Source organism: Doryrhamphus excisus, chromosome 9 (genome assembly GCF_030265055.1).
Source record: "Doryrhamphus excisus isolate RoL2022-K1 chromosome 9, RoL_Dexc_1.0, whole genome shotgun sequence".
NCBI lineage: Eukaryota > Metazoa > Chordata > Actinopteri > Syngnathiformes > Syngnathidae > Doryrhamphus > Doryrhamphus excisus.
In genome coordinates this window covers 699,336-722,333 of record NC_080474.1, presented here as the reverse complement: position 1 = coordinate 722,333, position 22,998 = coordinate 699,336, and the positions used below count along the sequence as shown (strand labels likewise).

General features: G+C 44.8%; 1 protein-coding gene across 1 annotated transcript in view; it reads right to left on the bottom strand.

Moving 5' to 3' along the window:
• Window positions 1–3,176: 3,176 nt before the first annotated feature.
• LOC131135543 (contactin-associated protein-like 5) overlaps window positions 3,177–22,998 on the bottom strand; it is an 82,992-nt gene continuing 63,170 nt past the window's right edge. Inside the window, exons 14-24 of the mRNA XM_058081577.1 lie at window positions 18,789–18,945; window positions 17,079–17,206; window positions 15,627–15,797; window positions 14,858–15,079; window positions 13,047–13,286; window positions 8,763–8,972; window positions 6,994–7,127; window positions 6,810–6,897; window positions 6,544–6,744; window positions 5,172–5,240; window positions 3,177–3,973 (exon numbers count right to left, since the gene is read on the bottom strand). Of these exons, the coding sequence (XP_057937560.1) occupies window positions 3,765–3,973; window positions 5,172–5,240; window positions 6,544–6,744; window positions 6,810–6,897; window positions 6,994–7,127; window positions 8,763–8,972; window positions 13,047–13,286; window positions 14,858–15,079; window positions 15,627–15,797; window positions 17,079–17,206; window positions 18,789–18,945 (1,829 nt within the window). The 3' untranslated portion in view covers window positions 3,177–3,764. The remainder of the gene's footprint in view (window positions 3,974–5,171; window positions 5,241–6,543; window positions 6,745–6,809; window positions 6,898–6,993; window positions 7,128–8,762; window positions 8,973–13,046; window positions 13,287–14,857; window positions 15,080–15,626; window positions 15,798–17,078; window positions 17,207–18,788; window positions 18,946–22,998) is intronic.

Below are 22,998 nucleotides of genomic sequence, written 5' to 3'. Positions count from 1 at the left end.
GCGGAGACATATCACCAAGGCTATTTTTAGAAGCCCCAAATGAGAGGAATTGAACAAAAGCTCCAGCAGCTCTTATTAAAAATTCTGAAAGAGCCTTTGAACTTTTCCATCTGAAAGAGAAGAAAAAGTCTGAAAGTAATTTAACGCTCCAAATTGTCGCCGACGGCGTTGGGTGCGTGTTGCCGGATGCCAGATCAATCTGAAGGCGGATTAGCGATGCCGTGCCGCCTGCTCCCGTTAATCAGTCGGAGCTTCCGAAGCGGTCGAGGACAGGTGAAGACGCCACAAGCCCATCAGCCATGCTGATGGTGTTGGCAAAGAGAGAGAGAGTGGGGGGGGGGGGGTGTAGCACTTCACCATGGCGACAGCAGATGGCAGTGTTGCACTCTGGCTGGACTCAAGATGATCCTCTGCAGAGATCCTGGGTTGTGTTCCAGGGCTGGACCAGCCATCTATACCAGCCATCTATACTAGCCATCTATCTACGGGTTCTCGTCAGTGAAGTACGGCCTAATTGATTCCAGAGGGAACCTTTGCATCGAAGCCTAATAATAGAGCTCGTATTTACACAGCCATGCTTTGTTTGGCATTTACACATTGGTAAAAGGCTACCCTCTAGCGGCGAGCACGTGCATTACAGGCAATAATAGGAAGCTCGTATTTACACAGCCATGCTTTGTTTGGCATTTACACATTGGTAAAAGGCTACCCTCTAGCGGCGAGCACATGCATTACAGGCAACGATAGCTCGTATTTACACAGCCTGATCAATAAAAGGTTGGAAGTCATGAATACAAATAATCTACTATGACAAACGCTGTCCTGTTGAACGTAATTTCCCAGAATTACGGCGGCCCCTCGGGGACACAGGGGGGTAAATCACTTTGATGGGTTTACTTTAAGGAAAGGCAGCGGCAAAATGAGCAGAAATGGAAAAGGTCAGTGAAGTAAACTGTCGCTGTTGTCGGAGTTCGTGGACGACCGGAGAGAAGCGAGTTACTTTTTTATGACATTTATACGGTAGTACCTCGGCATAGGAGCATCCCAGCTAACCACCGTTTTTTTGACATGCAAGCTGTCGCTCCGCTAATGTCTTGCTAACATTTGGGTTAGCAAGTTAGAGGCAGGCATAGCCCAGGACAGCTAGGCGTTAGCATGGTAGCATCATTACTATCTTCAACGTCAATGTTTGTTTTACTGCCACATCATAAATAAAAAGCATCACACCTCATAAGACTTTTTGGTCATACTTTTAACAATTTTTTTTCTCGTAATTTTTTGACTTTATTCTTTCGACATTACCTTTTTTCATAAATTTATTTTAGACTTTATTCTTGAATTTTTACAACTTTTTTCACACAATTTCACGATTTTGTCGTAGATTGGTGTCTTTTTCCTCGTAAATGTAAACTAACGAGGCCCAAAATAAAAGCCCATGCTTTCAATCCTGCAGACGCCAAAAGACGATCCCGAGGAAGCATCATTCCATAGTTGTTCCATATTTGTTCCATATTTGGACATGAGCGTGGCGGGGATCTTCTCATCACGGCGAACCTTCAGGCTTCTGATGCTCTCCCACGACGGATGCTGCATTCCACTGTTTTCCAGTCGCTGAAGCAGGAAGTGGCTTGAAAGAGCATCCCGAACGCCACAGCTCGTTAACTCTGAGGCGTCGGGGGCGGGGGGCTGTTGTCTAAAAGCTAAAAACAGCCTTGTCTGGTGTGTGCGTGGGGGGGGGGGGGGGGGGGGCAGCCCTGGAGTCACAACAGATGGCATGGGAAGCTAGCGAGAGTTTTTTTTTTTTTCCATGAACGAGTAGCAGCTTCAGACTCGTTACCAGCCGCCATCTTCAACCCGGGGGGGGGTGGGGGTGGGGGGGGGGGGGGGGCGTGATCGCCTCCCCACCAATTTACTGGCACGGCCCTCCTCATCGACGCAGACGGCGCCCTCTGATGGAAGCCATGAAGAGACGGCGACCACCGGCCCGGCGGCCATGTTGCTTCCACCGCGGGACGCGGCATAGCCTCAAGCTAGCTGCCGTCACAAAGCGGAATCAAGGTTGACTTTTCTTCACGCCGCTGCTCGCGTCCTCCAGGGTTTGGACCTTGGATGGACTCCAGTGGAAGACAAGATGTTTCAAAGTCACATTCCAAAGTCATGCATTCATTATCCCACCTCGGGATGGGACTTCTTTCTTTTTATGTCTTTTTTTACCCGCAGCTAGCTAGCGAGGGGAACCCCAGCCCATGAATATATCACACACCACTTCTGGAGGAGCGCCCTTGGTACCTTCCCCAACTGGGGCCAGTCGAGGGGACGCGATGAACCACCATTTTCTTTCATTCGTTACTTTGAACGTTATCACCTTACCTCGCGGGTCCAAAGTGCGGCTCGGGGGCCCTTCGGAAACTACAATTTAACAACAAACTACAAAAAAACTGCAAAAATGGCTGCCGGGAACGATGCCAAAATTAAGAGACACACTAGCGTACCGGCTAGCTCATGTAGCTCGGATTATAAGCACAGAGACCGCTTTTAATGATCTGTCGCCGCTGCCGAGACCCGCCGAGACCCGCCAAAACCCACCGAGACCCACCAAGATCTGCCAAGACCCACAAGACCCACGAGACCCACCAAGACCCGCCGAAACCCATGAGACCTGCCGAGACCCACCGAGACCCGCCAAGACCCACCAAGACCTGCCGAGACCCACAGAGAATTGCCGAGACCCGCCGAGACCCACCGAGACCCATGACACCAACGACACCCGCCGAGACCCACAAGACCTGCCGAGACCCACTGAGACCCGCTGAGACCGAACAAGACCCGCCGAGACCCATGACAACGACGACACCCGCCGACACCCGCCGAGACCCACCGAGACCCATGACACCAACGACACCCGCCGAGACCCGCTGAGACCCACAAGACCTGCCGAGACCCACTGAGACCCGCCGAGACCGAACAAGACCCGCCGAGACCGAACAAGACCCGCCGAGACCCATGACAACGACGACACCTGGCGAGACCCACGAGACACAGCGAGACCCACCGAGACCCGCCAAGACCCACGAGACCCGCAGAGAACTGCTGAGACCCACGAGACCCGCCGAGACCCGCCGAGACCCGCCAAGACACCGACACCCGGCGAGAGGTGAGAGAGTTAGGTCTTGGTTAGGGGTGGTTCAGGACAAGACAAAGGTGTTTCATTGCTGATGTTTGGTCCTTTTCTGGGTCTTGGTCAGACGCTCCGGTCTAGGCTGAGACCCTGAATAGTACCTAGTCCACACAGTACAACTTCCTTCACATATTAGAATCCTTTTATTAAGTCCTCATGATACTCTTAGGATACATCATCTTTTGGAAAAATAATAATAGTAAGACGAGGAGAAGAAGGAGCACGTCATCAAAGGAACGACACGCCCCCCAGCACCAAGGGGGTAGAGCTCCGCCCACAAGGTCAACAAAAGAGCCGTTCCGTCCAGGATTTAAGTGGCGCTCCACAGTTTGATGTCCGAGCCAAAAACGTTAGCTTAGCCTTGACCTTCTTCCTTCTCCGAGGGCCACCACGTGCGCACGGGGCGCTCCCCCCGCAGGTAGCGTCACCTTGAAATGCGGCTTCTCGCCACGGCGCTCCGGGCCGAGACGTTCATCTTCCACTTTGTACATGTTGGCAAAGACAGGGGCCACTTCCACTTCCTGTCTGGCTTGTTGGGGTCAATGAGGCGTCCGTCCGTCCGTCCTTTGTGTGGAATCTCGCTGGATCAGATGTAGTACTCCTTCATGTTGTCCCTGACGGAGGCGTGGGGGCGCCTGTCAGTCCTGTAGTCCATGTACACGCCGCCGGCGCCCCCGGCCGACGCCACGCCCTCCCGCTTGACCTCGCTCGTCCTCGCTTGTCGCCGCTGGTAGAGGAGGCGGGCGGTGGCGGCCAGAGCGCACGCCCCGATGAAGACGGCCGCCGCGACCACTCCTGGGGAACACAAGCGGCTCGTTACGCCGTCAGCCAATTACGTTGTGTCCGCTAACGTGAGGCCACACCCACAGATGGACGCTCTTGGGCTCAAAATGTTTTTTTTCTTATTCCGCCGTTTTTTTACCATGCTAACTTTAGCATGCTAACAGAAGCATATTAGCATTTTAGCTTTTTTCAGGGGTAGAGACCTATATAAGCACTTAGTGCTGTCATGTCATGTGTTAGCATGTTAGCACTAGCATGCTAACATGAGCATATTGGCATTTTAGCTGTTTTCAAGGGTAGAGACCTATACAAGCACTTAGTGCTATCATGTCAGGTGTTAGCATGTTAGCACTAGCATGCTAACATGAGCATATTAGCATTTTAGCTGTTTTCAGGGGTAGACACGTATACAAGCACTTAGTGCTATCATGTCAGGTGTTAGCATGTTAGCACTAGCATGCTAACATGAGCATATTAGCATTTTAGCTGTTTTCAGGGGTAGAGACCTATAAAAGCACTTAGTGCTATCATGTCAGGTGTTAGCATGTTAGCACTAGCATGCTAACATGAGCATATTAGCATTTTCGCTGTTTTCAAGGGTAAAGACCTATATAAGACCTTAGTGCTATCATGTCAGGTGTTAGCATGTTAGCACTAATATGAGCATAGTAGCATTGTTTTGGACATTTTCAGAAGTATTAACACACGCAGACACTTGGTCATGCTTGGGGCTGTATGCAAACGTTAGCATGTTAGCATGCTAATGTTAGCATTGTAGCCATTCTTTTTTTTAGCCATTTTTAGTGCTACACATGCTAAGCATACGTCTAAGTTACAGCTAATATTTACAAAAACAATCTTAATTACAAAGAATATCTATAGCCATATGAAGAAACACGAAAAAATAATTATTTGTGATGATGAATAATAAATAACCAATACTGGGACCGATTTAGCGCTCATTCATACGCCAAGGAAAAGCTTGAAGGAAATGCTGTGACGCATCGTCGACACGGTGGCGCCACGATCCATATTTTCCGCGCCTATCAATCGATTGGCTTAAACGTGAAGGATTACTCTGCCGACGCTTATCAGCAGGCGGCAGGCGAGTCTTGATGTCCTGGTTTGTCCACAACATGCACACAAATAATCCCGGACAAATGCAGCCGCTCCTCGAGTCGCGTTTGTTGGCGTGGAAAAAGACTTTTACCTGCTATGACGGCCACATCGTTCCGCGTGTCACGCTGCTCCTTCCCGTTATTTGCCGTCACCGTTTGATCTGCAAAATGGAGACGTTTGTTGGAATCGGACGTTTGTTTTCTTCTGTAGGGTGACACTAACAACGTTAGCATGCTAGCCGACGCTAACAGACGACACGAGCAGCAAACACCAAACATTTCACAACACATTCTTTGATTCGGCTTCGTTTTTACACCGGATGCCCTTCAAGAAGTACAACATAGTATTACGGCCACCTTGGAAAAAAACATGAGATTTACAAAATAACGTCACAAATTTACCACTTTTTTCACATAATGTAAAACTGTTTTCTCATAAAATTACAACTTTATTCTAGTAAATTTATTACTTTTTTCCTCATAAATTTACAACTTTATTCTAGTAAATTTATTACTTTTTTCTCGTAAATTTATTATTTTTTCTCATAAATTTATGAATTTTTTCTCATACATTTATGACGTTTTTCTCATAAATTTACAACTTTATTCTCGTAAAGTTATGACTTTTTTCTCATTAAATTACAACTTTATTGTCGTAAATTTATGACTTTTTCCTCATAAAATTACAACTTTATTATCGTGAATTTATGACTTTTTTCTCATAAGTTTACTAATTTCTTCTCATAAATTTACAACTTTATTCTTGTAAATTTATGAGAAGAAATTAGTAAACTTATGAGAAAAAGTCATAATAATTTACAATTTACAACTTTATTCTTGTAAATTTATGAGAAGAAATTAGTAAACTTATGAGAAAAAAGTCATAAATTTACAAGAATAAAGTTGTAAATTTATGAGAAGAAATTACAACTTTATTCTCTTAAATTTATGACTTTTTTCTCATGAGTTTACTAATTTATGAGAATAAATTTACGAGAATAAGGTTGTAATTTTATGAGGAAAAAAAGTCATAAATTTACAATAATAAAGTTGTAAATTTATGAGAAAAAAGTCATAAATTTACAAGAATAAAGTTGTAAATTTACATGAATAAAGTTGTAAATTAATGAGACGAAATTAGTAAACTTATGAGAAAAAAGTCATAAATTTAAGAGAATAAAGTTGTAATTTCTTCTCGTAAATTTACAACTTTATTCTTGTAAATTTATGACTTTTTTCTCATAAGTTTAAGAGAATAAAGTTGTAATTTCTTCTCATAAATTTACAACTTTATTCTTGTAAATTTATGACATTTTTCTCATAAAATTACAACTTTATTCTCATAAATTTATAACTTTTTTCTCCCAGATTTTCCAAGCTCATCTTGCAAATGTCCAACTCGGTTTTTCCAATTCCCGCCTTCTTAAATGAGAAACCCAACACCGCGTAAAAACAGAGCGACACCTTGCAAAGATCGGGAGGAGGAGTCAGCCAGAGCGCCGCAGTTGGATTGGACGAGGGGGCCGTGCACGCTGACCAAGGAGCTTCCGGGGTTGGTCAGCGCCGCCTTGAGCAGAGCCACATTGTTGAACTGGACCAACGAGAGGCAGCCTACGAAACCTCTGGACGCCGCCTCCATGGCCTCCTCGCTGAAAGCCTCCCATCCTGGAACGACGTAGACGCTCGCCTTCACCTTCAACGCCGCCGCACACACAAGATGGCCGACTTACCGAGGACTCTGCCCAGCGTCAACGTTCTCATCAAGACCGGGTCTCCGTCCGAGGACAGGGTGTACTTCCTGTGGATATCCTGGTCCAGCTGTTGGAAAAAGTTCTACATCAGCATCATATCAGCCCATAAACACCACTGGGTGTCGTCCAGGAGCCCCGCCCCTCCCCAACCACATGGCCTCACCTGGACGTAGAGCTGGTCCTCCACTCGGTGGATTCTCACACGATGGAGACGCCCGTCTGCCAGGTTGGCGGAGGTCGGGCGGAAGACGTCCGGCTTCCTGTCCGTCTGCAGGCGGTACCAGATCTGGAGGCTCCCTGAAAAGGCAGAGGGACATCAACCCCGCGCACATTTCTTTGCGTGCCACTTTCACTTTCAGTTGACTACAGCCTCATTCCACTTTCTTAGCCTAAATGCTAAATGGCGAAACTAACTCACTGGACTCCTCACTAATGTTGCTAGGCAACACATTTGTTTACTCTTACTTTGTCTTCTTCATTGGCTAATACGAGTGGTCAGACATTTTCTCTCTAACATGTCAGTCAATGTTACCTTATTTATGTCTTATTTTCTCTTATTATGTCCACTATATTGGCTAATAGGAGTGTAAAGGTGACTATAGGGGTGTTATTTCATGTCTCGAGGGCTCTAACAATGTTACAAAGTGTATTTAAAAGGTGATAAACATGTTTTCTAGGTCTTATTTTCTCTTGTTATGGCAACAAAATCGGTCATTAGGAGTGTCAAGGTGACTATAGGGGTGTTATTTAATGTCTACGGGGCTCTAACGATGTTTCAAAGTGTATTTAAATGTTGATAAACATGTTTTCCATGTCTTATTTTCTCTTATTATGGCTACTACATTGCTCAATAGGAGTGTAAAGGTGACCATAGGGGTGCTATATCATGTCAACGGGGCTCTAACGATGTTTCAAAGTGTATTTAAACGTTGATAAACACGTTTTCTATGTCTTATTTTCTCTTGTTGTGGCTACTACATTGCTCAATAGGAGTGTAAAGGTGACTATAGGGGTGCTATATCATGTCAACGGGGCTCTAACAATGTTTCAAAGTGTATTTAAATGTTGATAAACATGTTTTCCATGTCTTGTTTTCTCTTATTATGGCTACTACATTGCTCAATAGGAGTGTAAAGGTGACCATAGGGGTGTTATTTAATGTCTACAGGGCTCTAACAATGTTTCAAAGTGCATTTAAATGTTGATAAACATGTTTTCTATGTCTTATTTTCTCTTGTTATGGCTACTACATTGCTCAATAGGAGTGTAAAGGTGACCATAGGGGTGCTATATCATGTCAACGGGGCTCTAACAATGTTTCAAAGTGTATTTAAACGTTGATAAACATGTTTTCTATGTCTTATTTTCTCTTGTTATGGCTACTACATTGCTCAATAGGAGTGTAAAGGTGACTATAGGGGTGCTACATCATGTCAACGGGGCTCTAATGTTTAAAAGTGTATTTACAAGGTGTTAAACATGTTTCCTATGTCTTATTTTCTTCTTATTATGTCCACTATATTGGGTAATAGGAGTGTAAAGGTGACTATAGGGGTGCTATATCACGTCTAGAGGGCTCTAATGTTTAAAAGTGTATTTATAAGGTGGTAAACATGTTTCCTATGTCTTATTTTCTTCTTATTATGTCTACTATAATGGGTAATACAAGTGTAAAGGTGACTATAGGGGTGCTATGTCATGTCTAGAGGGCTCTAATGTTTAAAAGTGTATTTATAAGTTGGTAAACATGTTTCCTATGTCTTATTTTCTTCTTATTATGTCTACTATATTGGGTAATACAAGTGTAAAGGTGACTATAGGGGTGCTATTTCATTACTCGAAAGCTCTAAAGCTAAAACATGTATCTAAAAAAATAATAAATGAATTAAAATCAAGTTTCAAGCCGCCAACGTGGAGCGTTTCCCGACGTACCATTCCTGGCCAGGATGACGGCGACGTACTGGCGGCTGAGGGTGCTGACGGACAGCAGCATGGCGGGACACTGCGAGGTGATGAAGCTGAAGGAGACGTCCTCGCGGGCGCGGCCGCTCTCCGCCCGCCAGCTTTTGTTCAGCATGACGGAGAAGGGCTCCTGAAGCGTGTAGGTCAGCGAGGACTCCTTGTCGAAGGACACCGACACTTCTGAAACACGGCGGAAGAAGCATCAGAAGCGGGGACGCCAGCGGACGCCAGCGGACGCCATCGCCTCCTCTTCTCCCCTCAACCATCCGTTTGCCGCCCGCGACAGCGCCCGCAAATGAGAATCGAACAACTGTCGTCACGCCGTGAAGCCACGCTTGATTGATATCCTCATCATCATTAACCCCCCCCCCCCCCACATAAAGACGTCAACCGCCATATTTTGTCTCCAGGCGAGGCGAGTGGACGGAGACGTCCGGCTGGGGTTTGCTTTGCATATAACAGGAGGTTTTGTCGTATAGAGGATCTTTGACTAGTGGGATTTTTTTGGTAACAGGTGAAACCTCCTGTTATATTGAAGATCTTTGAACTTTGATTAGCATTTTTTAGGAGGCTCCTGCCATAGAGGATCTTTGACAAGCGTTTTTTGCAATTGGTCTTCAAAAACAGCAGAGCCCTCCTATTATATAGTTGATCTTTGATTGTTTTTTTCTCAGGCAGCTCCTGTCACATAGAGGATCTTTGACAAGTGTTTTTTGCAATTGGTCTTCAAAAACAGCAGAGCCCTCCTATTATATAGTTGATCTTTGATTGTTCTTTTCTCAGGCAGCTCCTGTCACATAGAGGATCTTTGACACGTGTTTTTTTCCAAATGGTCTTCAAAAACAGCAAAGCCCTCCTGTCACGTAGTGGATCTTTGACGAGTATTTTTTTTTTTTTGCATTTGGTCCTGAAAAACAGCAGAAACCTCGTATCTTATAGAGGATCTTTGACGAGTGTTATTCTTTTACGAGTGTTTATTTAACAGGTGGCTCCTGTCACATAGAGGATCTTTGACTAGTATTGTTTTTTTATTTTACAATTGGACCTCAAAAACAGCAGAGCCCTCCTATCATATAGTTGATCTTTGATTGTTTTTTTCTCAGGCAGCTCCTGTCATATAGAAGATCTTTGACTCGGTTTTTTTTCAATAGGTTGTTAAAGACAACAGGTGGTTTTGTAATATAGAGGATCTTTGACTAGTGGGATTTTTTTTGGTAATAGGTCCTCTAGAAAGGCGAAACCTCCTGTTATATAGAAGATCTTTGACCTTTGACTAGCATTTTTAGGAGGCTCCTGCCATAGAGGATCTTTGACAAGTGTTTTTTGTTTGTTGTTAAAGACAGCAGGAGGTTTGTCATATAGAGGATCTTTGACTAGTGGGATTTTTTTTGGTAATAGGTCCTCTAAAAAAGGCGAAACCTCCTGTTATATAGAAGATCTTTGACTAGCATTTTTAGGAGGCTCCTGCCATAGAGGATCTTTGACAAGTGTTTTTTGTTTGTTGTTAAAGACAGCAGGAGGTTTGTCATATAGAGGATCTTTGACCAGGGATTCTGCTGTAGAAAGCACCAAGGTAGTGTAGTACATAGGTAGTACAGGATTGTACTACAGTAGCATGAAGGGCCAGGCCATGATGGAGCGCCATCAGGTGGTCCAGAGCATAGCGGCTCCCGAGTAACGCGGCGTCCAGTAGAAAGCCAACAACGGGTCTCGCAGGGCGGCGGCCAACGGCGTGAGACGGCGGGTCGTTAGGGCCACGCTAGCGACCAAATGGCCGGCCGAGATAAAGGAAGCGGGTCGTGGAAAATCAAGTCAATGAAGCCCAACGGGGCCGTAAAAAGACCAAGGAGGGAAGAGGAGAGAAAGGAGGAAGATGATTGGACTCAGCCTTGCAGAGAAATAAGAAGCTTCGCTTAATCCTCGCAGCGCTGCAACAAGATGGCGGGGAAATGTCATCAAGGTGACCCGAGATGAATTAGATGAATTAGAGCACAGGAGGGATGCTGGCTACGCTAAGCGGATTGGAGTACTGCTATTGTACTATGGAGTACTACTACTGATACTGGTCTTACCGTGACATAATTACATAGCATGCGTGACTCATCAGTTAGTCATGTCTGACACCCCCACCCCGCCCCCCCGTGACCAGCAACTGCACAACATTTCATGACAACACAAGCATGACTTTTTATCCACAAACTCAAAAATATTATTATTATTATTATTATTATTATTATTATTATTATTATTATTATTATTATTATTATTATTATTATTATTATTATTATATTGTTCTCATAATATTGGCACTTCACTCTTACAAAATTACTTGATTTTTTTTTTTTACAATATTCCATGGGACAATGCAAAAATACTAAAGAAATCAAACCAATATTGATGACCACGTGGCCAAGTGTTAAGAAGCAGAGTAATGGCGACATCTAGTGTCGGCTGTTGGAATGACACTCGTATTATTGTGTATTATGATCGTTGTATGATCATGCATTATGATGTTAGGTTTGTGCTATCATGGATTATCATTATGATTAAAATCTGGAAGTGCCAACACATGGAAGTACCACAGTAGTACCACATTAGTACCACAGTAGTACCACAGTAGTACACTAGGAGTGTGTCATCCTTGCACAGAGGATGTTTTTTTTTAGGTCCTTAAAAACAGCACAGCCGTCTTGTCATATAGAGGATCTTTGAGTCCTCTTTTATTATTATTTTTTTTACAGGCAGCTCCTGTCATATAAAGGATCTTTGACTAGCTTTTTTTTAGGTCCTTAAAAACAGCACAGCCCTCCTGTCATATATTGTGGATCTTTGAGTCGTCTTTTATTATTCTTTTGTTTTTTTGCAGGCAGCCCCTGTCATATAAAGGATCTTTGACTAGCTTTTTTGGCAGGAGGCTCCTGTCATATAGAGGATCTTTGACAAGTGATTTTTATCATTGAGAGGACCTTTGAATAATGTTTTTTTAAACAGGCAGATCCTGTCATATAAAGGATCTTTGACAAGTGATTTTTGGCAGGAGGCTGCTGTTATATAGAGGATCTTTGACAAGTGATTTCTTTGTCATTAAGAGGATCTTTGAAAAACGTTTTCTTTTTTAACAGGCAGCTCCTGTCATATAAAGGATCTTTGACTAGCTTTTTTTAGGTCCTTAAAAACAGCACAGCCCTCCTGTCATATATTGTGGATCTTTGAGTCGTCTTTTGTTATTCTTTTGTTTTTTTGCAGGCAGCTCCTGTCATATAAAGGATCTTTGACTAGCTTTTTTGGAAGGAGGCTCCTGTCATATAGAGGATCTTTGACAGGTGATTTTTTTTTTTTTGTCATTGAGAGGACCTTTGAATAATGTTTTTTTAAACAGGCAGATCCTGTCATATAAAGGATCTTTGACTAGCTTTTTTGGAAGGAGGCTCCTGTCATATAGAGGATCTTTGACAAGTGATTTTTGTCATTGAGAGGACCTTTGAATAATGTTTTTTTAAACAGGCAGATCCTGTCATATAAAGGATCTTTGACTAGTTTTTTTGGCAGGAGGCTCCTGTCATATAGATGATCTTTGACAAGTGATTTTTGGCAGGAGGCTGCTGTTATATAGAGGATCTTTGACAAGTGATTTCTTTGTCATTAAGAGGATCTTTGAATAACGTTTTCTTTTTTACCAGGCAGCTCCTGTCATATAAAGGATCTTTGACTAGCGAGAGGCTCATCTCATATAGAAGATCTTTGACTAGAGTCTCCTGTCACATAGAGGATCTCTGTCGACCGCGTCTGTCGTGCTCCAGCAGCTCCACGTGTACCCTACTGTAGCACGCGTACGTACGTTAGCAACACTAGCATAGCCGCGTGGTGCTACTGTGCTAACGCTGCATTGCAACACCGTCCTCATCGTCAGGGGTCAGGGGTCATCTTGCTGGGGGCGAGTCAGAGCCGGCATCAAATCGTTGAGGGAAGGAGATTTAGTTTTAAGGCCAGAAGTTTTTAAGCGAGCGTTTGATTCCCTCTTCTCTGAAAGCGAAGGAGATGATGGATTTGTAAAAGTATCTTTTGCACAGCAGGGGACTCCAATTTGCTGCCATTTGTCTTTTTGCAAGAAAAGAAGAAGACGGGGATGAGTCCCTCGAGCTAAAATGCTCCTTCCTTCATCGCACAGCAAGCGCGGGTACGTTAGCTTAGCATCTTGATGGCCAAGAGGTAATGGAGCGTCTCCCTCCCGCGGCGAGATTAATGGAGCGTTACCTTGGTTACAGGAGGTCCCCGCGTAGGCCGACAGCGAGCAGTCGCACGCGTAGCCGTTGCTCTTCTCGATGCACCGCCCCCTGTTGTGGCAAAGGCTGCTGGAGCCGCTGCAGTAGCCGGGGCAGCCGGCGCTCACGCCCGGAGTCATCTTGGCGCGCTCCTCCAGGTCCAAGCCCCGCCCGTTGACCAGCAGGCTCCTGACGCAGCCCAAGAAGCCCCTCTGCAGCGACGTGGTCCCGCCTGCCAAGACCACCGGCTGGTTAGTTAGATGATGCTGACGCCCCACCTTTTAGGGGCCAGCTATTATTTTCGTTATTTTTTTTCGTTATTTACGTTATTTTCGTAACATTGAACGCAATTTTAGAGTTACAGACCCAAAATCAAACGACCATAACGTATTTTCGGAAACATTGAAGGCAATTTTAGAGTGCAACAAATGTATCACAGTTGTTTTCGTAAACTACATCGCCGATTTTTGAGTCCAAAAAAAGTAACGTACAATGTTTTCCTAAACATTAAAGGTGATTTCAAAGTCCAACGAACATATCGGATCATTTTTCGTAAACATTACCGACAAACAAACGTAACAAATTGTTTTCGTAAGTCCAACTATTATCGTGTATATTGTTTTCGGAAACATTAAAGCCAATTTCATATTTAACGAACTTAACGTACGTTGTTTTCCTAAGCATTCAAATCAATTTTAGGGTCCAGCTATTATTTTGTACATTATTTCGTAAACATTGGAAGTAATTTTAGAGTGTAACAAATGTATCACAGTTGTTTTCGTAAAATACATCGCCAATTTTTGAGTCCAAAAAAAGTAACGTACAATGTTTTGCTAAACATTAAAGGTGATTTCAAAGTCCAACGAACATATCGGATCATTTTTCGTAAACATTACCAACAAACAAACGTAACAAATTGTTAAAGTCCAAATTTCGTAAGTACTCCATTATATTTGTTGGCGCTTAGAGGGTTCAACTCCTATTTCCAAGCGCCCCAAGGCATGCTGGGTAGCGAGGCGGCAGCCACAATCTGAGCTGTGAACGATAAAACGATGGCTATCACGAGCGTCCGTGTTCAGTTCCTTGATAACCTCCTCCACGTATTTGGCAATCAAATCAAAGCCCTCCTGTCACGTAGAGGATCTTTGACGAGTATTTTTTTTTTTTTGCATTTGGTCCTGAAAAACAGCAGAAACCTCGTATCTTATAGAGGATCTTTGACGAGTGTTATTCTTTTACGAGTGTTTTTAACAGGTGGCTCCTGTCACATAGAGGATCTTTGACTAGTATTGTTTTTTTATTTTACAATTGGACCTCAAAAACAGCAGAGCGCTCCTATCATATAGTTGATCTTTGATTGTTTTTTTTCTCAGGCAGCTCCTGTCATATAGAAGATCTTTGACTCGTTTTTTTTTCAATAGGTTGTTAAAGACAACAGGTGGTTTTGTAATATAGAGGATCTTTGACTAGTGGGATTTCTTTTGGTAATAGGTCCTCTAGAAAGGCGAAACCTCCTGTTATATAGAAGATCTTTGACCTTTGACTAGCATTTTTAGGAGGCTCCTGCCATAGAGGATCTTTGACAAGTGTTTTTTGTTTGTTGTTAAAGACAGCAGGAGGTTTGTCATATAGAGGATCTTTGACCAGGGATTCTGCTGTAGAAAAGACCAAGACAACCTCCTCCACGTATTTGGCAATCAAGTAAAAATAGCACAAGTTACCCAGCATGCCTTGCGGCAGGACTACACGGGTGAGTATTTTGGTGGCCATGTTTAAGACGGGACGGGACGGGGGCGCTCGTACCCACAAAGAGTTGGCTGCTCAGCTTTAAGGGCAGCTGCTGGTCGGCGGGGGCGGCGGCCAGGAAGCGAGCGGGGAGCTGGTCCACCTGCAGCGAGGCCTCCTTGACGTTGTGGTCCGCCCTCACGTGGTGCCACTGCCTGTCGTTGAGCGGAACGTGGGACTTGACCGACAGCAGCGCCGCGCCGCTTCCCACGTCGAAGGAAAAGGACACGGTGGAGGGAGCTGCAAAAGACAAACGCGCATCGGGAATGTCGAGGAATATATGTATTAGAATAGGAAGCGTGTTGCGTGTTGCTCCCGATGTGAATACACAACACAATTCCCCCGTCAGGTTTGTCGACAAAGCTGTGTGTAATGAAGAACATCACCTCCGCTGCAACAAAGCATCCGCCGCGGAGCTCACACTCGCTCCTCTGAATGGGAAAACACCCGGCGCTCGTTCCGGCGCTCGTCCCGGCGCTCGTCACCGCGCCAGACGAGAACAAGCTCGCAGGGCCCGAGCGCATTCCTTCATTATTTACGTACATTCTCACGGCACGATGCTCTACACTCGGAAGGCCCGCTTCCAGCCGCCTTTATCCAGGTCACGCTTGAGCGCCGCCACAGCTCCCTGCGCTTTTAGCGCTATGCAAAATCACACACGCGTATATATTTCTATATTCCACAATAACGTCGATGGGAACGCTATAACAATGGCGGGAATTGGGCTTTAACGAGAGCTTCCCGTCACAGCATTTGGCTCAAAACGTTGTCGTCGGCGAGGACTCACAGCTCAGCTCCACTCGGAGGAAGTCCTTGAGGCCCAGGCTCTCCACAAACACCCCAGAAGGAGCGCTGGTCTTGAAGTAGAAGGAGACGTCGGAGGCGGGCTCGCCGGGCGAGGTGGGGAAGTAGAGGTAGGACGACTCCTGGTAGAACGTGGCGGCGTTCCACATGGACCCTGAGGGAACGAGGCAAACAAATATGTACATAAATATGTACATAAATATGTAGATAAATAGACATATAAATATACACTGGAGTCGTCAAGGAAACACGGAGGAGCTTGGAACCGCATCTTGGAAACAGCGAGGAGGATCACAGACACGATGAAAAGATTGAAATAACATCCGATGCATGCTGCTGTTGTACAAATAAAAAAACATTAAAATACATATTTTGTTATTTGGATTCATTTTCTTCTTTTTATTCATTTTATTTTTGTATGATTCATTTTTTTCTTGAAAAAAAAAACCATTAAAATACACCAAAATATATATACTGTATAAATAAAAAAATGAATAAAATACATTTTTGCAATACCACAAAAGTCAAAAAGAATTTTAAAGGAAAAATGTCTTGTACAAATGTACAAAATATCAACATAAAGTAACTTTGTATGTATGTAATAAATGTATTATGAGCATCATGTTTGTTTTATTTTTATTTATTTGCTTGATTTGATTGTGATTATGATTATTTTTTCATTATTTATTACACAATATCTTTAGGATTTTTATTTTAAGATTATATTTCTTCTTATTTTTTCTATTTTATTTCATTTTTAGGATTTTTATTTTATGACTTTTTTATTCTTTTTACTTCTTTATTCTTATTTTTGGGATTATTACTGTATAATTATTTTTCATTTTTTATTTGTTTGATTTTATTTTAAATATTTTTTTAAGTACACATTTATTTTTAGAATTGTTCTTTTGTGAATACTACTATTGTACGCTAGTACTTTGTTATTTAAGTATTATTTATCTATTTAATTATTTCTCTTTAATGTTTATCTTATTATTCCTTTTCTTCTTTACTTCATTTTTAAAAATCTTTATTTAATTTTCAAAATTCTTATTTCTATGATTATTATTTTATGATTACTTTTCTTCTTTTTATTTTTGGAATGATTACTGTATGATTATTTTTTAGTCTTTTGATTAATTTAATTTCATTTTTAAGAAAATGTTTCTTATTATTATTCATTCCTTTTGATTTTTACAGTTTTTTATGAATATTTTTGTTATTCATTTAGTCATTTTAATGACTTTATTCAATATTATTTTTCTTATTATTCACTTTTATTTGATGAGTATTTTGTTATTATTATTTCCTTATGTTTTACAGTTTTTTGTCATCAATCAATCAATCCATCAATCAATCCATCAATAGGCCAAGCCAGTTGCAGTAAAAGGGGTGTCTTTGACCCCCCAGTCCCGCCTCCAGTGTGATCACCTACTGTCTCCATAGCAACGCAGAGGCCCCACGTGGTAGACGGCCTGCGACCCGGCCCTCCCGACATCCCCGATGACGACCTGGCTGACTGGCAGGTGGTCCTTGAAGGAGAGGACGCCCGTGTCGTTGGACCTGTGACAGACGTGGAACAAAGCGGGCGATCAGCAAACCGCCACAAACCAGGGTGGGGGGTGGGGTGGGGGGGGGCGCCCCCGAGGGACGGGACGCCTCGACGGGAGCGGGAGATAAGGGCGGCCATTCTCCGGCGTTAGCACAGGAGGCAGAGCAAAGACATTAAAGCCATTTATCAGCGGGGAGACAAGCGCCCGTGGAAATATGCAAACGGCAAATGCCGAATCGGCTTTGGAGTGGATTAACTCCAACGCACGCAAATGCAAAGACACTTCAAGCGCTTTAAAGCGGGAAAATTCTAATGAAGCTTTGCTTGCCCTGAAACTTCTAATAGTTTGATGATTGCATTATTATGTATAAGCTACGGCTTCAAAAGTGGAGCCACTTTAAAGATGAATGAACAGATGAATCAATTACTGGATTATTGCAGAATGCGGCTTTTTACCATTCCTAAAGCGCCCGCGTTATGTACTCTGGTATTTCCAAAACGCTTTTTTATATACGTGTCAGAGGTGCCGCCATCGGGTGTTGGACGTGACTGACAATTTGGAACACACAGGTGCCCTGCTAACCACACTGCTAACGTTACACTTTAGCATCATGCTAAGTTAACACTGAGCTGGACAGCCTGGCGTCTATGGAAGAGCAAAGGACGCTGACGAGGCTCCTTTCCATCCTGGACAACCAGCATCATGTACCATCTCCGACAATACGGCGGTTTCTGTGGCAGATTACTATCACTGTCCTCCAATGAAAGACTAAGTAGATCCATCCATCCAATTATCTAGCCAAGGAGGCTCCTTTCCATCCTGGACAACCGGCATCATCTACCATCTCCAACAATACGGCAGTTTCTGTGGCAGATTACTATCACTGTCCATCAATGAAAGACGAAGCAGATCCATCCACCCATCCAATTATCTAGCCAAGGAGGCTCCTTTCCATCCTGGACAACCGGCATCATCTACCATCTCCGACAATACGGCAGTTTCTGTGGCAGATTACTATCACTGTCCTCCAATGAAAGACTAAGCAGATCCATCCATCCATCCAATTATCTAGCCAAGGAGGCTCCTTTCCATCCTGGACAACCGGCATCATCTACCATCTCCAACAATACGGCAGTTTCTGTGGCAGATTACTATCACTGTCCATCAATGAAAGACGAAGCAGATCCATCCATCCATCCAATTATCTAGCCAAGGAGGCTCCTTTCCATCCTGGACAACCAGCATCATCTACCATCTCCGACAATACGGCAGTTTCTGTGGCAGATTACTATCACTGTCCTCCAATGAAAGACTAAGTAGATCCATCCATCCAATTATCTAGCCAAGGAGGCTCCTTTCCATCATGGACAACCAGCATCATCTACCATCTCCAACAATACGGCAGTTTCTGTGGCAGATTACTATCACTGTCCTCCAATGAAAGACTAAGCAGATCTATCTATCCATCCATCCATCCAATTATCAAGCCAAGGAGGCTTCTCTCCATCATGGACAACCAGCATCCCCAAACAGCAGTTTCCATGGCAGATTACTATCACTATCACTATCACGGGTGAGTTAGCGTGACCTACCACGAGTCGGCGTCGGCGTCACAGTTGCAGAAGTAGTTCATGTCGGCACAGTTCTCTGCCAGGCTGCAGGAGCACTGCTGGATTCCTGGCAGGAAACCTCCCCAGTAGCTGCGCTTCTCCCCGTGACGGTCCAACCACCAGGACAGCGGACTGCCGTCTAGAAGAAGGCAGACATTTTGTTTATCTTAGCAACACCACAAGATGATAAGCTTTAAAATGTTGATTGTTTATGACAACATCGTACAATCCAATAAAGTTCACTTCCCTTCCCATCTATCCCGGTGTTGGTCTGCCATATGATATATTTACCTGGAATATTTACCTGGATCCCAACAACCAGGGATTTGGAAAGGAACATCTGGAAAGTTATCAGGGGTGCCCTAACTTTTTCATACCGTATTTAGATTCCTTGACCATGAAAACACCTAGCATAATAGCGCTACTTGTTTGTATGTTAGTAGAATTATGTTGGCATGATAACATGCTAATGTTAGCATGAAAATCTACCCGTGGAAATGTCTCAAAATGCTATGCTAATATTAGCATGCTACCAACGCTAACATGGTAATGTTAGCATGCTAACACCCATGATAACTACCAATGAAAACGGCTAAAAATGCTACTATGCTAACCTTGCTTATGCTAACCTATGCTGATACGCCAGTGTTGTTGTTGACGCCATGATGTAAAGACACGTAAGACGTCCAAGTCTGACGTGAGGACGGGGAAGGACGTCCACCGTGGAGTATGCTAAGCAGCAGCAGGGTTGCGCTCTGATTCCCAGCAGACGTCCCCCGCTAGCTAGCTAGCTAGCTTGACCCAGTTGTAACACAAGGACAAAACGGAGGTTTCAACCTTATGTCTGGGCAACGGGCCAAAGATCAGCACGCAGCCTCCAGAGTCCGGATCCGGACACCATCTGGCGTATTGTTACACTTGATCGGAATTTGTCGTTCTCAGCGTTGCGTCCGTTAAAAAGAAGAAAAGAAAAGAAAAAAACAGCTGCGTGCTTTCTCAAGGTGAATCCTTAATTGGAGTCTTTGACCTGGGACCGGTTCAGGAAGTGTTGTCTACAGATCCTTCTACAGTTTGACTACAGGAAGTACACTTGGTATACTTTAGAGTAGCCAGTGTACAGTGAAGAGCAACAATGTCAAAAATTCCCATAAATCCATACAAATAATACATATTTAGAAAAATCTAACAAATCCATCCATCATCCATCCATCCAACCATCCATCCATCCATCCATCCATCCATCCAACCATCCAACCATCCAACCATCCATACATCCATCCATCATCCATCCATCCACCCACCCATCCATCCATCCATCCATCCATCCATCCGTGCATCCATCCATTCATCCATCCACCAAACCATCCATCCATCTATTCATCCATCCACCAAACCATCCATCCACCCATCCATCCATCCATTCACCAAACCATCCATCCATCCATCCATCCATTCACCAAACCATCCACTCATCCACCCATCCATCCATCCACCAAACCATCCACCAAACCATCCATCCATCCATCCATCCACCAAACCATCCATCCATCCACCAAACCATCCATCCATCCACCAAACCATCCATCCATCCACCAAACCATCCATCCATCCACCAAACCATCCATTCACCAAACCATCCATCCATCCATTCACCAAACCATCCACTCATCCACCCATCCATCCATCCACCAAACCATCCACCCATCCATCCATCCATCCATCCACCAAACCATCCATCCATCTATTCATCCATCCACCAAACCATCCACTCATCCACCCATCCATCCATCCACCAAACCATCCACCCATCCATCCACCAAACCATCCATCCACCCATCCATCCATCCACCCATCCATCCATCCTCTGGAGCGGCATCTCATCTAAGCCACTTTTATTGCAAATGTTGATAATAAACGGTAGAGAAAGCCATCAGCCTGAAGCTATCAATTACTAATCCACCGGTGGTCCTGTGCTACTCCGAAGTATCCCAAGCTGACTTTTCCCGTCTCCTGACAAGATATCCTGTGGTTAAAATGCACTTTTCGGGAGATTCCGCATTCAGCGACACGACTTTAAAGCACTCAGCATGCCAGGAAATGCTTTTGGACAGAAGCCATGAGATCTGGAACCGGTTTAAACTTTAACGGCGTGCGCTAGCTTCATTCAGCGGTCAAATATTCATAGCGAAAAGACGCGGAACAGGACTTGCTGCATCTTAGAAATCCAGCCCCCACACGAGGTTGTCGCTAACGAAGGCTAGCGTCACCAGCTAGCGTTACCCAAGCGCCCCCCCCCCCCCCTGTGAGCGGAACTGAAGCTAAAGCCGGCCGGCGGAGAAAAAATGACCTTTCATTGGCCGCTCGGCGGGGTTAAGTGCCGCGGCCTCAATCATCCCTCACTGGCGTAACCCTGCATTGGAAATGAAGGCGCCATGCGGGGAAAAGCCCATTAAGCCTCTTGTCACTAAACATAATCAAGTGCCACATGCCGCACTGCTCTCCGCCTATCCAGCGTGCATTAGCGCCGCGTTTATGTATGGCCACAAAAGTCATATTAGTCCAAGTCACGCAGCGGGACTCAGACAGCAGCAATTCCCTCCCAAATCACCTCGGAATAGGATGCAATGACCTATGACTAACAGCCCGATGCCTTATTAAGAGCAAAATGAGAAAAAGTTCCTTTGTAAGCAAAGAGCAGAAGTCACGCCATTAGCATGCAAGCTAACATTTGCAATATAAAACACTGTGTTGTCTTTTAGCGCCGCGCCGCCGCCATCCTTGATTGGCTTCATTACTTGGACGCTCCTTCTAAAAAGACTAATCAGGCGCCGGAACGGGGGCGGAAAATAAGAAAACGCGACAATCGATACTTCCTGTCGGAGATGTGGCGATAACCTTGGCAGGGCTCAAGAGCGGCGACGGCAAATGAATGAATTAAGGGCTCCTGTTGGCCACCGCCGCCGCCGTTTATCACACGATCTGGGTGGTCAATGCTAGAAAAGCCCCCAAATACAAAGTGCTAGCTAATCACTTCCACGCCTGCTGTTCCGTTGGCTGGAAGATAAAAACCCAAACTTCTGGGCGTACTTTTCTGCTTAGCCAGTAAAAAGGCTCACCTCCAGCAAATGCGGTCCGGCGACGCAAAGGCCAGAAATAAATACTGCATTTTCCGGATGATGAACCGCTCCGGAATACATCGGTCCAAAGATCCACCAGGAAGAGGAAAAGGGGGCATTTATGTACTAAAGTATATTCCATATCGGCTCAGGGCTTGGATTGTGGATCTGGGAACTCTGGGTGCCCCGCCTGTTGTGCCTTGGATGCCCTACCCAGGCTCGCGGTAGGGTCTCCAGGGGCGGGTTTCTTGGGGGACCGGCCTTGACTTTGCCCACCCCATGGGGGCGGTGGTTCTCTGGTGGTGGGGGGTCGGCCTGGCTGTGTGGGGTGGGGTTTACTGGATGGTTGGAGGCGGTCCCTCTTCTTTCATACGTTCTCTGGGACAATTACACATTCACACATATCCATCCACCCATCCATCCACCCAACCATCCACCAATGCATCCATCCACCCAAACCATCCAGCCATCCATCCTTCCCCCATCCATTCATCCATCCATCCTCCACCCATCCATCCATCTTTCCCCCATCCATCCACCCAACCATCCATCATCCATCCACCCAACCATCCATCCATCCACTCACCCAACCATCCATCCATCATCCATCCGTCCATCCATCCACCCAACCATCCATCCATCCACCCAACCATCCAGCCATCCATCCTTCCCCCATCCATTCATCCATCCATCGTCAACCCATCCATCCATCTTTCCCACATCCATCCATCCACCCAACCATCCATCATCCATCCACCCAACCATCCATCCATCCACTCACCCAACCATCCATCCATCTGTCCACCCATCCACCCAACCATCCATCCATCCATCCATCCACCCAACCATCCATCCATCCATCCATCCATCCATCCACCCTTCCCCCATCCATCCATCCATTCATCCATCCATCCATCCTCCACTCATCCATCCAACCTCCACCCATCCATCCTCCACCCATCCTTCCCCCATCCATCCATCCATCCATCCATCCACCACCCATCCATTCATCCATCCATCCATCCATCCACCCAACCATCCATCCATCCATCCATCCATCCATTTTCCTCTGCTTA